At 36.7% G+C, this 13,744-nt stretch overlaps 1 protein-coding gene across 1 annotated transcript; it reads right to left on the bottom strand.

Annotated features, from left to right (window-relative positions):
• Window positions 1–1,349: 1,349 nt before the first annotated feature.
• bloc1s5 (biogenesis of lysosomal organelles complex-1, subunit 5, muted) lies at window positions 1,350–3,135 on the bottom strand. The gene is made up of 5 exons (XM_057322816.1): window positions 2,962–3,135; window positions 2,588–2,670; window positions 2,332–2,461; window positions 2,057–2,115; window positions 1,350–1,717 (listed from the first exon to the last, which is right to left on the bottom strand). The coding sequence occupies exons 1-5, from the start codon at window positions 2,978–2,980 to the stop codon at window positions 1,544–1,546; spliced, it is 465 nt and encodes a 154-aa protein (XP_057178799.1). The 5' UTR covers window positions 2,981–3,135; the 3' UTR covers window positions 1,350–1,543.
• Window positions 3,136–13,744: the final 10,609 nt, after the last annotated feature.

Genomic DNA, 13,744 nt, shown 5'->3' with positions numbered 1-13,744 from the left:
TGGGTAAGTTTATGCTTAAAAAAAAATTGTACATTAAATCTACAGTAAATTACTGGCAAACCTGCTGCGAAATTAAAGCAAAGTTTTACAGTGTGAACATAGAAACATCATACCTACAATATTGTTATTAAATCACTGACAGAAACCCATCCCCTTTCTGCCAATCACTGTGGGCATAAATAGTTATCTAGCTGACATCATCCAACAAGGCAACATGGTCAACCCCGCTTTTTCTCTAATAGTTTAAGAATTCTTTCTATTTGCTTTCAGCATAGATTTTGAGAAACTCTTTTAACTAAAAACTTTTACTGCTGTTTAGAAGACCTTTCCGTGGTAAGATAAAAGGTTTTGTGAATACAGGCCTAGGTCTTTAGATATAGCTCTGGTCCCTCTAGATATACTTTTCTGTGGAATTTTTTATATTTTATCGCCTGGAAATAAAATGTCATTTACTGTAGAAAAGTGAAGCAGGTTCATGTTCTTGGCACAAACAGGGCGCGAGGAGTTAAGTTTAACACTCTGAGCCTAGATATTGTTAGTGTGAGCAACATGCTTGCCTTAGAAATCAAGAGTTCAGTTTACAATAGACTTTATTTTATTTTTGAGAGTTTGTGGCAGAGGTACTGTTACTGGAGTCATGTTGGATGTCTACCTAATGGTTTTATTGATTCTTGAAAGACTGGAACAATATTTACTTTTAGATCAAAGGGGCTGGAAAAGTCAACACCATGACCCAGCCAGTACCTCAAAGAAGCTAAAAAACGTCATGGTGGAATTTACTTCATTTTTACTGCAATGTGTTTATGTTTAAGCAGTCTGGAATAGTTTTAATCATGTTTGCAATAATGTCTTGCACAGGTGCTTCCACACCTTGAGGAGCAGTAAACAGATGTGCCATATACTACATTACATAATAGACACTGAGCATATATTATTGCATGTTAAGCACTGACGGTCCAAACGCTCCACCCCTGTCAAAAGCCGCTCTGATTTAATAAATGTGCTGTCTGACATTTCCTATTATGTGGAAAACACAGGGACAGTTGAGCAGAGAGAAAAGATTTTTGGATTTAATTTGGTAATTTAATTCATTATTTTTGGATTGAAATGTATTGTATTGTGAGTGATTTATAGAAAAGACTGCAGTGGAAAGGCTGTCAGTGAATAACAAAACGTTAATCTTTTCCTTACACAAAGCTATCAAATGCATTCAGCACACTTGAAATATAGTGCACAGTAGTCACGTGTACCACTTTTGTGAAACTTTAAATGTTCTTTAGGACTTAATTCATAAATGTTTTTTTTTTAATCCTCCTTCTGAGCTACAAATAGAGAGAAAAATGAGTTGATGAGTTTGAAATGACATTTATGGGTGAGTAAATAATGACAAACCTTTCATTTTTGGGTAAACACAAAACAGCCAACATAAAAAGAAATGAATTTATATGTATTTCATTGATATGTCAGTACCATAAAAATATTATTTACATTAAAGGTCACACACACACACACCGTACATGCACGCACGCATGCACACACAGGTTCAGAAGCTGCTGTATTTCGCCAGGTCTTTCTTCATCTCATCATACTGTGCACTGAGTCTTCCCACAGCTTTAGCGTGCTCCTCATCTACCTCCTCCTTGAGACGAGACTGCTCTTTCAGAAACGTCTCCCAGTCCTGCCTCTGTCTCTCCGCAAACACCTGCAGATGTGTACTCTAAACACACACATACAAGTCAATGCACATATTATGTGCAGAATGTGTTAAATCATTACCATCTCTAAAAGATCAGTCAAACAGTATGCAATATGAAGCAAACAGTGTTCATTATGCGAGTTTTCTTTATGCATGGGATAGTCATTACATTTCCCTGAGTACTCTACATTGAACACTTTATGCATTCAATTTTCAATACAAACAGTATATGATAGAGAAATAAAATGTTGATTAAATCTATCTGCCAAAACATTTGAACATAGAACGGCATTGAAGTTATAAACTTACTAATGAATATATAAGATAATATAAAGATGCAAAACCACTGTCCACAGGTACCTGTTCAGCAGCTAGCTCCCTCTGTTGGATCCTCTGAGTCATATGATTTGCTGCTTCAACTGAAGATGAAACGGTAGACTTTGAATCATTCAATACATTTACATTATTACTTTTGCACCATGTCAAAGCATTTATGGGTCAGGTCTTAAGTTTACATAAAAAAACAACCGTGCTTCTTGTAACATGGACTCAAGGAAAATGATCCTGACACATATAAATTATTAGTCCTTACATGGTTGATACTCGGCATCGGTATGGATATTAATGAGACTTACACCGTGTGAGAGCATCACACAGTTTGTCGTGCATACTGTCAGTGCACTGAGGCAGATCATGATCGTTTGTGTCTGATATCATCTTATTCAGCTTCTCAAGCAGACGGCATTCTCTGAAAGCTCGCTTCTCCTGAGAAACAACAAACACTTCTGTTCTTATAAAAGTTTTCATTAATTCCATTCCAGCATATACTGATGAATTTTTTATTTTTGAATAGTGCCCGAATAAAAGCTGTATAATGAAACAAAAACATACCTCAAATTCTCTAAGGAAGTATCTGATTTCTCCCTGCAGAACTGGCCTGTGATCAATAAGCCTGGATTGAATATCGCCAACATCTGCACAGGGACAAATACTTTTCACGTTCTTTTTTCATATTTTAACAGTCATTTGCCCATTAAGAGATGCTGTCATTTCATATGACACTGCACGAATTCCCCCATGCCTCTGAACGTGTAAACATTCTCATTGAATTGGTTTTTACGTGCAAGTTAGTTTGGTTGCAAAATTAGCGTAAAATGAATGATTGTACAAGTAAAATATATATTTGTCACTGTTACGCCAAAAAGCGTTACAGACTGCAGATAAATAACTTTAACAGTTAGATGTCCTTTTATTAAAAGACTCACCTTTAACTATCTTCTCCATCACGACGAGATACTAGTTTAATCTGCCAACTGAATTACACGAGGCAAACTAATAAGTATCGTTTTTAACCAGGAAAACTAGTAAACTGTTTCAAGAAGTTGAAACGATTCTTTACACAGTAAAACGGCTAAACAAGTCATGTGCAAGCTATAATAACAAGCAATTTCAAAATAAAAGTTTTGACGATCGTGTCAAAATAAAGGTCGCTTCGCAACCGTGTTGTGGTCGTGGTACACTTCACGGGCTCTTAAAGATCTTACAGATATTAGTTTAACATTCTGGACCAACGTTAGATCAGCGTTGCTTATGTTTTTATTGCTTATTTCCGGCCACTAAAAGTAAAACAGTATACGTGCAATCTTGTTTTTAATTAAAGCGAATCTATACGTTTATAATATAGGCTCCTTAAATGAAAGAGCATTTAACATAAATCATACTTAATACGATAAATATTGTATGCATTTAATGAAATGTAATCACCATTTATTAAAAAAATACGTTTCTAAATATTAGTGGAAATGGGGTTGTACAGTATAGTAAAATATTTATATTATATAGCCTAAATTGCATATACTATATATATATATATATATATATATTATATATATATATATATATATAGGTAGTATAATATATTATGTAAACTATAGTATTTTGTAGTATTGACTATACAGTAAAAATGTAGAAAATACCATAGAATATTACGGTTTATTATTTACTACAGTAATGTTTAAAAATACTTTAATACCTAGGAATTTTACTCACCGTAATTTTTCAATGGTTTATAGGGGTAGAAAACAGGGTTAAAGTAATCAGAGTATTTTAGTGTTATCATGTATATAGGCTACTTTTAATAAGACCATGTCACACACATTAAATTGAATAATTGTACAGTGTTTTTACAGATCAAAATTAAACATTACACATTAAATAATTCCCAATATTACAAATTAGTCTAGAATAGTATATGAGAGACCACTTGATGACTATATTAGATTTTTAGGCTACTCAATCTTTCCTTTAAAACAATATCCGTAGGCACTAGATGGAGACAAAGTATTATTTGATCATTGTGTTTCTGCATCATGTCATGGTGAGATTGACAGATTTGGAGTAAAAAAAATCAAAATTATTATTAGGTTATAAAACCTTAATTTGATAAAGATGGATTAGAGTAGAAACATACTCAAACATTAATAATCAATAAATGACAATGTACATTACTATATCTCTTAAATATACAAGCATATTTCAGAAGAAAAAATGTAAACAGGGAGAAAGACTTTCATGGGGTCCTGAGAATATATATTTTCAGTTAGGTATTTGGTTTACAGACAGAATTATTATTGCTGTAATGAGATGTGTGCTGTCTCTCAGTATTATCATCTATAGTGTAGGTAATAATCATGGCACAATACTTACAACCCTCATGTTGTGTTGCAAATAGTAAGTGCAAAAAGACCCTGTACTGTATTTTTTATTATTTTATAGTGTATTCATCAGACATAATAAAAACAAATTGTCAGATATCAATGATTTAACCTTCTGTTACATAATATTAATTTTACTGTTTAGAAAATGTTTTGGTTTGAATCCAGCAACAACACATAATATAAATGATAATAGAAAATAGCACATGAAAATCAAGGGACACGGAAAAAATACGTTTTTCATGGAGGTCATTTAGAATGTTATCTTGCCTAATTATAGTCTCCTCATTATATATTTTTATAAAGTCTGAGAAAGTCAGAAAGTATCAATCTGATACAACAATATTAAAGTACAGTGTGTTATTTGAGCTATTAAAATAGCCTCAGGGAATTTCAGTTCCCAAATAAAATATGAGGCTTAATTAAATGACAAAGGTTTTACAAGGGCAAATAATGGATAGGCTGGAAAAGTTAGAGAAGGATAACTTTCCGAGTTTCTAATGAAGTCCTGTTTTTGTTTGACGTTCAATAGAAGGAATGCATTTCTGGTCAACTCCTCTAAAATTCACTATTGGTTTTATTCGTGCATTTATATACAGTAAAATGGATCATTAGTCTGAAATGGAATGTGCCACTTTCCTAAAAATTTAAAATTATATTTTAAAATTCTTTAATTCAGCTTCATATAAGAATAAGAATAAAACATTCTTCTCAAGAAATATAAATATTCAATCATGAATATATTAAACATATAGACTGAGTTGTATTTGTGAATGTTAAGTCACGGGTCTAATGTGCTGACTTGACTTTAGATGAGCTCTTGACTCCTGGAGCGCATTCTGAACACATAGTGAAGTGTTTGGATGGAGGTCTGAGACGCTTTAAAACACAAAACATACCCACAGGGCCACACATACGCACACATCTTCCCCTCATTGCCATCTCTGGCCATGGTTCTCATTACCCAATGGGTATCATTATTTTGCGCTGAATGGCTTTCCTTCTCTCTCATTCTCTTGTTTACTTGCTCTAGCTGTCTTTTATATTTGTTTTCTCGCTCAGGTCTTGATCTCGTGCCGCAGGCTGATGGTGGCGTGAAACAGGTGGAGGATCTCAATGACCTGCAGCCCTGGTGAGAGCTCTCATCCTGGGGCTGAGCAGCCTGTCTGACTCTCTTCCTCTGCCTATCTCTTCGTCAGTCATTGCCAACCCTGGGCAAAAGAGCAGGTCACCAATCCTGGTACCGGTTTACCCCCTGAGAGTCCAGCAGAGAGAGAGAGAGAGAGAGAGGGAGTTATAGAAATAGAGATGCAGCCCATCAGGGCCGGTGTCTGTGCATTCTCTCGGGGCTGAATGGAGTCCACTGGACCCCTCCTGTAGTCTGAGAATCAACATATGTACTTATCATCATGTGCTTTTCTGGAAAGCCTAGCAATCCTGTCAGCCCCGTCTGGCGATGCTAAACTGTAAAGCTCTTTGGGTGGAATCATCGTGTCTTTCACAATTAATGTTCACAGCACATTTGAGGGGCAGAGAACATGCATGCGCGCGCGAGTGTGTGTGGACTTGTCCCTGTCACTTCCCCCCGCGGATTTGCGTCGGTGTCCGAGTAAAACTGCCGGCAACAGGCGGAGAGATGCCCAAACCTGTGGAAGCGCGCGTCTCTTGCAGAGCGCGCAATCGGCAGTGACATTCCCGCGGTTAAAGTGGGGACATTCTCCGTGTGTGAGCAAAACAAGTCCCCTGGCAGCGACTCCCCCCGCCACATCTCCCCTCCCTTCTGCTCCGCGTGTAGGAGTGCTGCGATCTCCTCTGACGCTTGTGAAAGTTTTAGTGGCCCGCGGTATGCCGGGGGTGCCGGCGTTGGGAGCGGTGCCGCGCCAGATTAGGAGCTCGCTGGCTGAGTTTGATGGCAGACCTGGAAAGACAAACCCTGCCAGGCACAAACTGCTCATCCACATGATGTCAGGAGGACAAAAAAATAGCCATGCAGCGGCGGAGCGCGCAGACAGATGACACCCAGCACGAAGCTGCAGCCAAATCTGTAAGCATCCACAATCCAGCTGGCTCGCCCTAGGGTACCTGTCTAACAGAGGAGACTGTAAAACACCCCGTGAGCTGTCAAATTAACTCACAGATCTGGAAAGACTCGAGTGATGTGTCCCCATATATTGAACAGGGAATGAATATAAAGTGTTTTAATTCATCCTAATTTCTATAAATAAATCATATTCATCAAACATTGACTGTTAAAAAATAATGCTGCAGTGCATAAACACGTTCAGTAGACACACATATTCACACCAGAATGAGGGAGTGCATGCATACAAGTACAAAAAAGCCTGAGATAGTTACTATTTAGCCCTCATGCTCAGGAGTCACCTGGGAGAGATGTTCATAGTGTCTCATTTTTCGCAATGCAGTTATACCCTAATTTTACATTTCCTGCTTAAATGTATACTTTAAACAAACAGGGAATAAAACAATAAGCCACTGTTTTTTTAACAGTGATTGTGCTTTTATATGACACAGATGTTTAATAATTCTTATGCCATATTAATTAAAAATACACCAACAAAATCGCAATAATAAGGGATGTATAATCAGTCTATGTTTATTGACATTTTAAACAGCTTTAAACACAGTTTCTTCTATGCTCACTGGTGAGAGAGACCCACACTAAACTATCCTTGTGCAAAAAAGCTCCTACTTGCCTTTCTTCTAGCCAACATATAACAATGACATATAATAATAATATAATAATAAGTAAAATAAATATTTTAACTTTATATTTTATTATTATACAGTTTCTATTATTACTGTATTTTTTCTTTTCAATACTTTTTTTCAGAATTTACTATTTATCGGTTCAGGTTTAAGTAAAATTATTGTTTCTGTTTCATTCTGTAAACTAGTGATGCATCTCACCCAAATTTCATAAGATAATATGCTTTTATTTGCATTAATTTGCAGAAAGTCGAAAAGGACAAACTGGTCAAAAAGACGCAATGTTTGCAGATCTTGAATACTGAAAACAATTTCACATTCATGTTTAAACAACACAGTATTAATGTTTTTACATGTTTTAGGATCAATTAAAAAATAAATATATGATGGAATAAGCCTGATTTTTTTCATGACTTTCATGCATCTTTGCATTTGCTTGGTATTTCACATTACTGTTGGGTGACTATTTAATTCCTGAGGTTTGTTTCTGTTGAAATACAGCAGAACTGGACTGGAATGACTGCAATAGCAGAAATGCTGACTAAAAGCAAAACTGGAGCGATCTCTTAATTTTTTCTGCCACTGTAAAATAACCTATCTATACATTCTACGAATTTGCCTATCCTCTGCAGGACTGCAGGGGACTGGAGCCTATTCCAGCATCTCGGGCTGAAGACAGGGTACACCCCCCTGGATAGATGGACAAACACATTCACACATCTAGAAGCAATTTAATGACAATTCACTTAATCGACAGTTGTTGACCGAACAAACTGGACACACTTTCTGTGGGGAAAATGGTGCAAATTTTTCTTTTGAGATAGTTATCATAAACTCTTAAAGGAACAATACGACGTTTTTAGGAGGATCTATTGACAGAAATGCAATATAATATACAAAACTATTTCTTCAGAGGTGTATAAAGACCTTACGTAATGAACCATTATGTTTGTAATACCTTAGAATAAGCTGTTTATATCTACATACAGATCGACCAAAGTTGAGTAGGGCCCCTGCAACACCAGGGGGCCTCCTTGAGTACCGAATCAAAAACACTATAAATGTAAACAAGACACGGATACAACTTACTGCCTTCGGAGTGTTCTGTTACAAACTTTACAGCAATCATTTGGAAATTTCCTTTTCAATACTTAATTTATTTAATTACTGTGACATACTCGGACATCATGCAGTGCACGCAGGTGATGACATGCGCATAATGTGATGATGCGTCTTACATATGGCTTCGAAACGAAGCTAACCGTGTAGCGGAAAAATGGAAACAACGTGAAGAAAAAGAACAAGAACTAGAAGGCATGTTTACTATTTTAAAGTCTTATTTAGTTTTGGCAACTTATGCAAGTACATATTTACAAAGCAGTTGGTTTGACTGGATGTTCGATAGTCGTGAATTTAGGGACCGTCTCCAAAGTTACATACACATTAATATTCTAACTTCAATAGCATTTACAGGGAATGACTTAGTCACAAAAACAGCTGTACAATGTTCATATGAGTCTCAGCTATATTGTATAACTGTATTTCGTTTGCCCATGATAATATGCCATTTTTGTGTCATCACATTTAGAGAATAATTTATGTTTTATTTTTTAATGCTTGGCTTTCTTGAGTAAACTATATTTATCATGTTTTATTTTTGTTAATCACTCCTTTAATTAGTAAAAAGGTAGATGGTTCCAGAGCCATGTGTTACTTTAGGTAAAGGATTATTTACATGTGAATCAAAATGTGAATTTAATTGTTCTTACTGTCAGTTTAAGGTTTTTTGTCTTTCAGTTTTAATTTGTTTAAGTGTGTTAATTGATTTATCATTTTATTTCTTATAGTTTACAGTTATGCTCAACTAATTTTAACTATTATGACAAGGGCCCTTCACAAAGGTTTGCATAGGGCCCCCAGACGTCTAGGATCGGCACTGGCCCTACATACACTGAATTCGCCGCCATGTTTTGTACAGCAGCCCTAAACGGACAAACAACTCTACAACGTGCGTTTCCTCTTCCTCTCTGCTGTGGTATAGTGGTGAAACGGATCACTCGCTCCCGCTCTCAAGTATCTGGACGAGTACAATATTAAAGCGGTTCCAGATAAACAATGACGCTCAAAACTGCTCCGTCACACAGCTAATATTACAACAACAACATATCTTGGTATGTTAGTATGTTACTCACATACTGATCCGAATCAAAGCAACCTCCTTGGGGGTGATTTTTAGACGATCTTTCTCTCCAACATCTCTCTGCTGGAAAGTATCTCCCCAGCTAACACAGTATGTTCAGACAACGTCGCCAGTTCGTCTTCATTTGGTCACCGTGACATTACTTTGTGACCACGTTCTGAGGACGTCTTTGCAACGTTCCATTTCTTAGAACTTTTGCTTACGTTCAAGAAACGTCTTAGCCTGGTCCTCAAATAACGTTGTGAATTAATCCCATGGAGAACGTTGTAGCAACGTGACGTATTGGTCCTCAGATAACAGGGACACTGGTCATTTGATTAATGAATCTGGTCATTTTTGCTAATGTACCAGAAACGTCCTAGCCACATCCTCAAATAACATCGTGAATTAATCCCATGGAGAACGTTGTTGCTATGGAGGACTAAACCTGCAAAAATTATAAATAAATAAATGTATAAATAAATAAATACATAAACGAATAAATGTAATAATATGAAAATAAATAAAGGAATGGTTTGATAAAACAAAATAATTCGTTTTAGCTATTATTGATCTTAGCTTTAACTTTTTTTTCATTTTTTAAATTGATTTATTATTTTTTGTGTCCTTTTTTAAATTAATTTTAATTATTATAATTTTTTATTTTTAGATTATTTTATTTATCATTTCCTTTATTTTTACATTTATTTATTTATACTTTTATTTATTTTTATATTTATTTATTATCGCATGTATTTATTTCCACTTTTATTTATTTATTCTTGAATTTATTCTTACTTTTCTGTGTCTTGTATGATAATTAGATGGGTTGGTCTTGCCTACAATTGGTTCAGCGTAGATTGAAGCGTTTGATCAATTACTCTTGAATTGTTTTGGACTTATGTCACGTTTGCTTCGTGTATAACGTTAAGTAACTATGGCGGGCGCACAATTAGCTAGAGAGTTACAGCATTTAGCCAATGAAGTCGATAACCATGCATCAAATGACTATGTGTCATTTAGATTAGATGCGCTTATTGATGTTTTATTACAGATTGACGGCGAGATAAATGACAAAGTTCTTCCTTAGTTGTTAGCCTCTTTGCAGCACATTCAACATCTGTGCAAGTCAGAGGGTGCTAAGGTGGTGTTACGGTTCAACTGGTGAAAATCATAAAGCACAAAATGTAATAAGGTTAACTACACAAATGAGCTTGTGAACCGAAGTCGCAAGCTAACGCTTTGTCAAAGTGATAGTTATAAGCAGCCTTTCGGTTAGAAAAAGCGTGAAGATTTAATGTAACATTACAATGAATTGAGACATAGTGAACTTAAGTCACAAGTTAACACGGTAGTAATGAGCATCGTTCTTCCACTACAGGGGCCATCAAATGGAAACCATTCCTTCTAAAAAGACGTGGTTACTAAACTGTACTCGTAAACTTTACTAACGTTACATTTCATAAGAGATAAATAACAGAGAGGTCACAAGTTAACACGGGCATATTCCCTTGATTCATCCAGCTGCATATTGTTGTGTGACATCTTGATTTCATTGCAAAGATCCGCGGCATTAGAAACAACAATCAAAAGCTTCTTTAGTCACACTCACAAACATCAGGGTCCGTTCAGTTAAACGCACCAAATCGATCGAAAATCACTAAATATGTTTACTCTCACATCTGTAAGGTATAAAGTAAAGAAAGAATATTAATAAACCGCTAAAGTAAAATCAGGCAGTGAGGTAAAAATAAATGACCATTAACGTTTAAATGATGAGAGTGCGCGGCTCTTTGCAGAACAAAGAAGGCGAGTGCGTGCTGGAGACGCACAAAATAAATAGTTGTAATTGTGGTATTGAATTAAACTCCAGTTTAATAGCCGTCAGAAGTCAGATTAATAGCATTCGTCTTGACATTATAACAGATTTTACTATGATCATAAATTTTCCATACAATAATATAATAAACAGAAATGACCAGATTAATTAATCAAATGACCAGTGTCCAGGTCATCTGAAGACGAGTACATCACGTCGCTACAACGTTCTCAACGGGATCAATTCACGACCTTATTTGAGGACGTGGCTCAGACGTTTCTGGAACGTAAGCAAAAATGACCAGTGCCCAGGTTATCTGTAGACCAGTACATCACGTCGCTACAACGTTCTCCATGGGATTAATTCACAACGTTATTTGAGGACGAGGCTAGGACGTTTCTGGAACGTAAGCAAAAATACTAAGAAATGGAACGTTGCCAAGACGTCATCAGAACGTTGTCACAAAGTAATGTCAGGGTGGTGACCAAATGAAGACGAACTGGCGATGTTGTCAGAACGTACCGTGTTAGCTGGGTTATGTTTCACCAACACATTCTCACTCCCGACTGATCAGCGCCCTTCGGTGCTGATTTTACTACAAATGAGGCTACTCCTTTGGCTTCATTTTTCGACGTGAAGGGCACGCGAATGAAAATGTATATTAGATATAATTTGCAATGATGATGTTTCGGGGTTTAATTTAAGTTTAATGGCCAGGATAATTGCATTTACATGACACTATTCAGACAGTTTGAGGAAGTAATGTTTATTGAATGTTTAAAACAGTTTATTTATCGTAATATAAAACACATAATACAAGCAGTCACCGTGTCATTCAAAAATACAGATATTCCAAGGGTACCAACGCGAAACGATCGATTTGTATGAGGAACAGATGCGAAAGCGATCACTGTCCGCCGTAAATCTCAAATCCAATGAAGAACGAATCAAAATTTGCCGCCAGAGGAAGTTACGTCAGCTTCGATGCCATTGGCTCTCCCGTGTCTCGTGTCTGATCGCGTCATTTCGTTAGCTTTGAACGTGAAACGGTATTGGCTCCCGCAACCGATTGCATCTAGCTGTTCCGGTTTATCTCTTGAATCGAGTTCATGTATTCACGGACACGCATGGCATCGTCATTGTAAAGTTATCGTAAGGCTTTGGTGCAAAAGGTATGCGAAACGATTTGTTTGTTTTATTTTGTAATGCTTTTGGTCAGTTTGTGCAATAAATACCCGTGACTGTACTTTTATTCGCGTGTTGTGTTTTATATGGCTGAGAAGTGGTTAGGGTTAGGTTTAGGGTGAGGTTGGGGTTAGGTGCTACAAAATATTAAAACCATAAATAATTATGAAATGCTAAGAATTGCACGCATCTCGGTCTGTAGCATTTAGAAAACAGCAACGCAGTTCCCTGTTCATTGAAAAACAAAGCCAAAGGAGTACCCTGCACGTTCAAAAGTGACGCCGTGGGGCGCTGACCGAGCGTAAATATGTGATGAGTCTGGAGTGAGAACGGGTTGGTTTTACCACCGTGTCAACACGCACGCGAGTATAATATATGTTTCCAACTTCAATGGCATTTTAAGGGAATGACTTATACCCACAAGACTAACTGTACAGTGTTCATGTGTGTGTCAGATATAATGCACACCTTTTAGATTATTTATATTTATTATAATACAGCACTTTGGCAGCAGTGGAGTCAGCACTGTGGCAGCAGTGGAGTCATTCAGGTTCCTGGGCACCATCATCTCTCAGAACCTGAAGTGGGACAATCACATTGGCTCCATTGCTAAAAAAGCCCAGCAAAAGTTGTACTTCTTACATCAGCTGAAGAAGTTCAACCTAACACAAACTCTATTAAAACAGTTTTACTCAGCTGTCATAGAGTCTGTCCTCTGCACATCCATAACTGTCTGGTTTGGCTCAGCCACAAAGTCAGACATCAGAAGACTACAGAGGACGGTTCGGACTGCTGAGAAGATCATTGGTGCTACCCTGCCCACCCTCCAAGAACTCTATACATCCAGAGTGAGGAAAAGGGCTCAGAAAATCACTCTGGACCTCTCACATCCAAGCCATGAGCTCTTCACAATGCTGCCGTCTGGTCGGCGCTACTGAGCACAACCAGACACAAAAACAGCTTCTTCCCTCAGGCCATCTACCTCTTGAACAGTTAAATGTTTTTACACACCGTGCAATTAATAACTCTGTGCAATAATAATTAAGTGCAATGTTAATTATATCCTCCAGATAAATCTATGTTTTTATACAACTTTTTCTGTAAATTATATTTCATTCATTCTGCTGTATATAGCACATACCTTGTACTACAATAGTCTATTCTTATTTTTTACTTGTACATATTTACATACTCAACTCAACTCTCAACTCAACTTTATTTATATAGCGCTTTTACAATTTTCATTGTTACAAAGCAGCTGCACATGAGACACATTGACTACAAGCAAAACAATCAAAGTTGTACCTGCAAAAACAAGAAAAGGTTGAAAACACAGAAGACAGACACACCCACACACAAAACACTCCACACACAGAACACGCACACGCACCAACACACACAGACACAGAGACACACACACACAC

The sequence above is a fragment of the Triplophysa rosa genome, linkage group LG23, assembly GCF_024868665.1.
Source record: "Triplophysa rosa linkage group LG23, Trosa_1v2, whole genome shotgun sequence".
Classification (NCBI taxonomy): domain Eukaryota; kingdom Metazoa; phylum Chordata; class Actinopteri; order Cypriniformes; family Nemacheilidae; genus Triplophysa; species Triplophysa rosa.
Note: the sequence above shows the minus strand (reverse complement) of the source record. Positions and strands in the feature narration are given on the sequence as shown.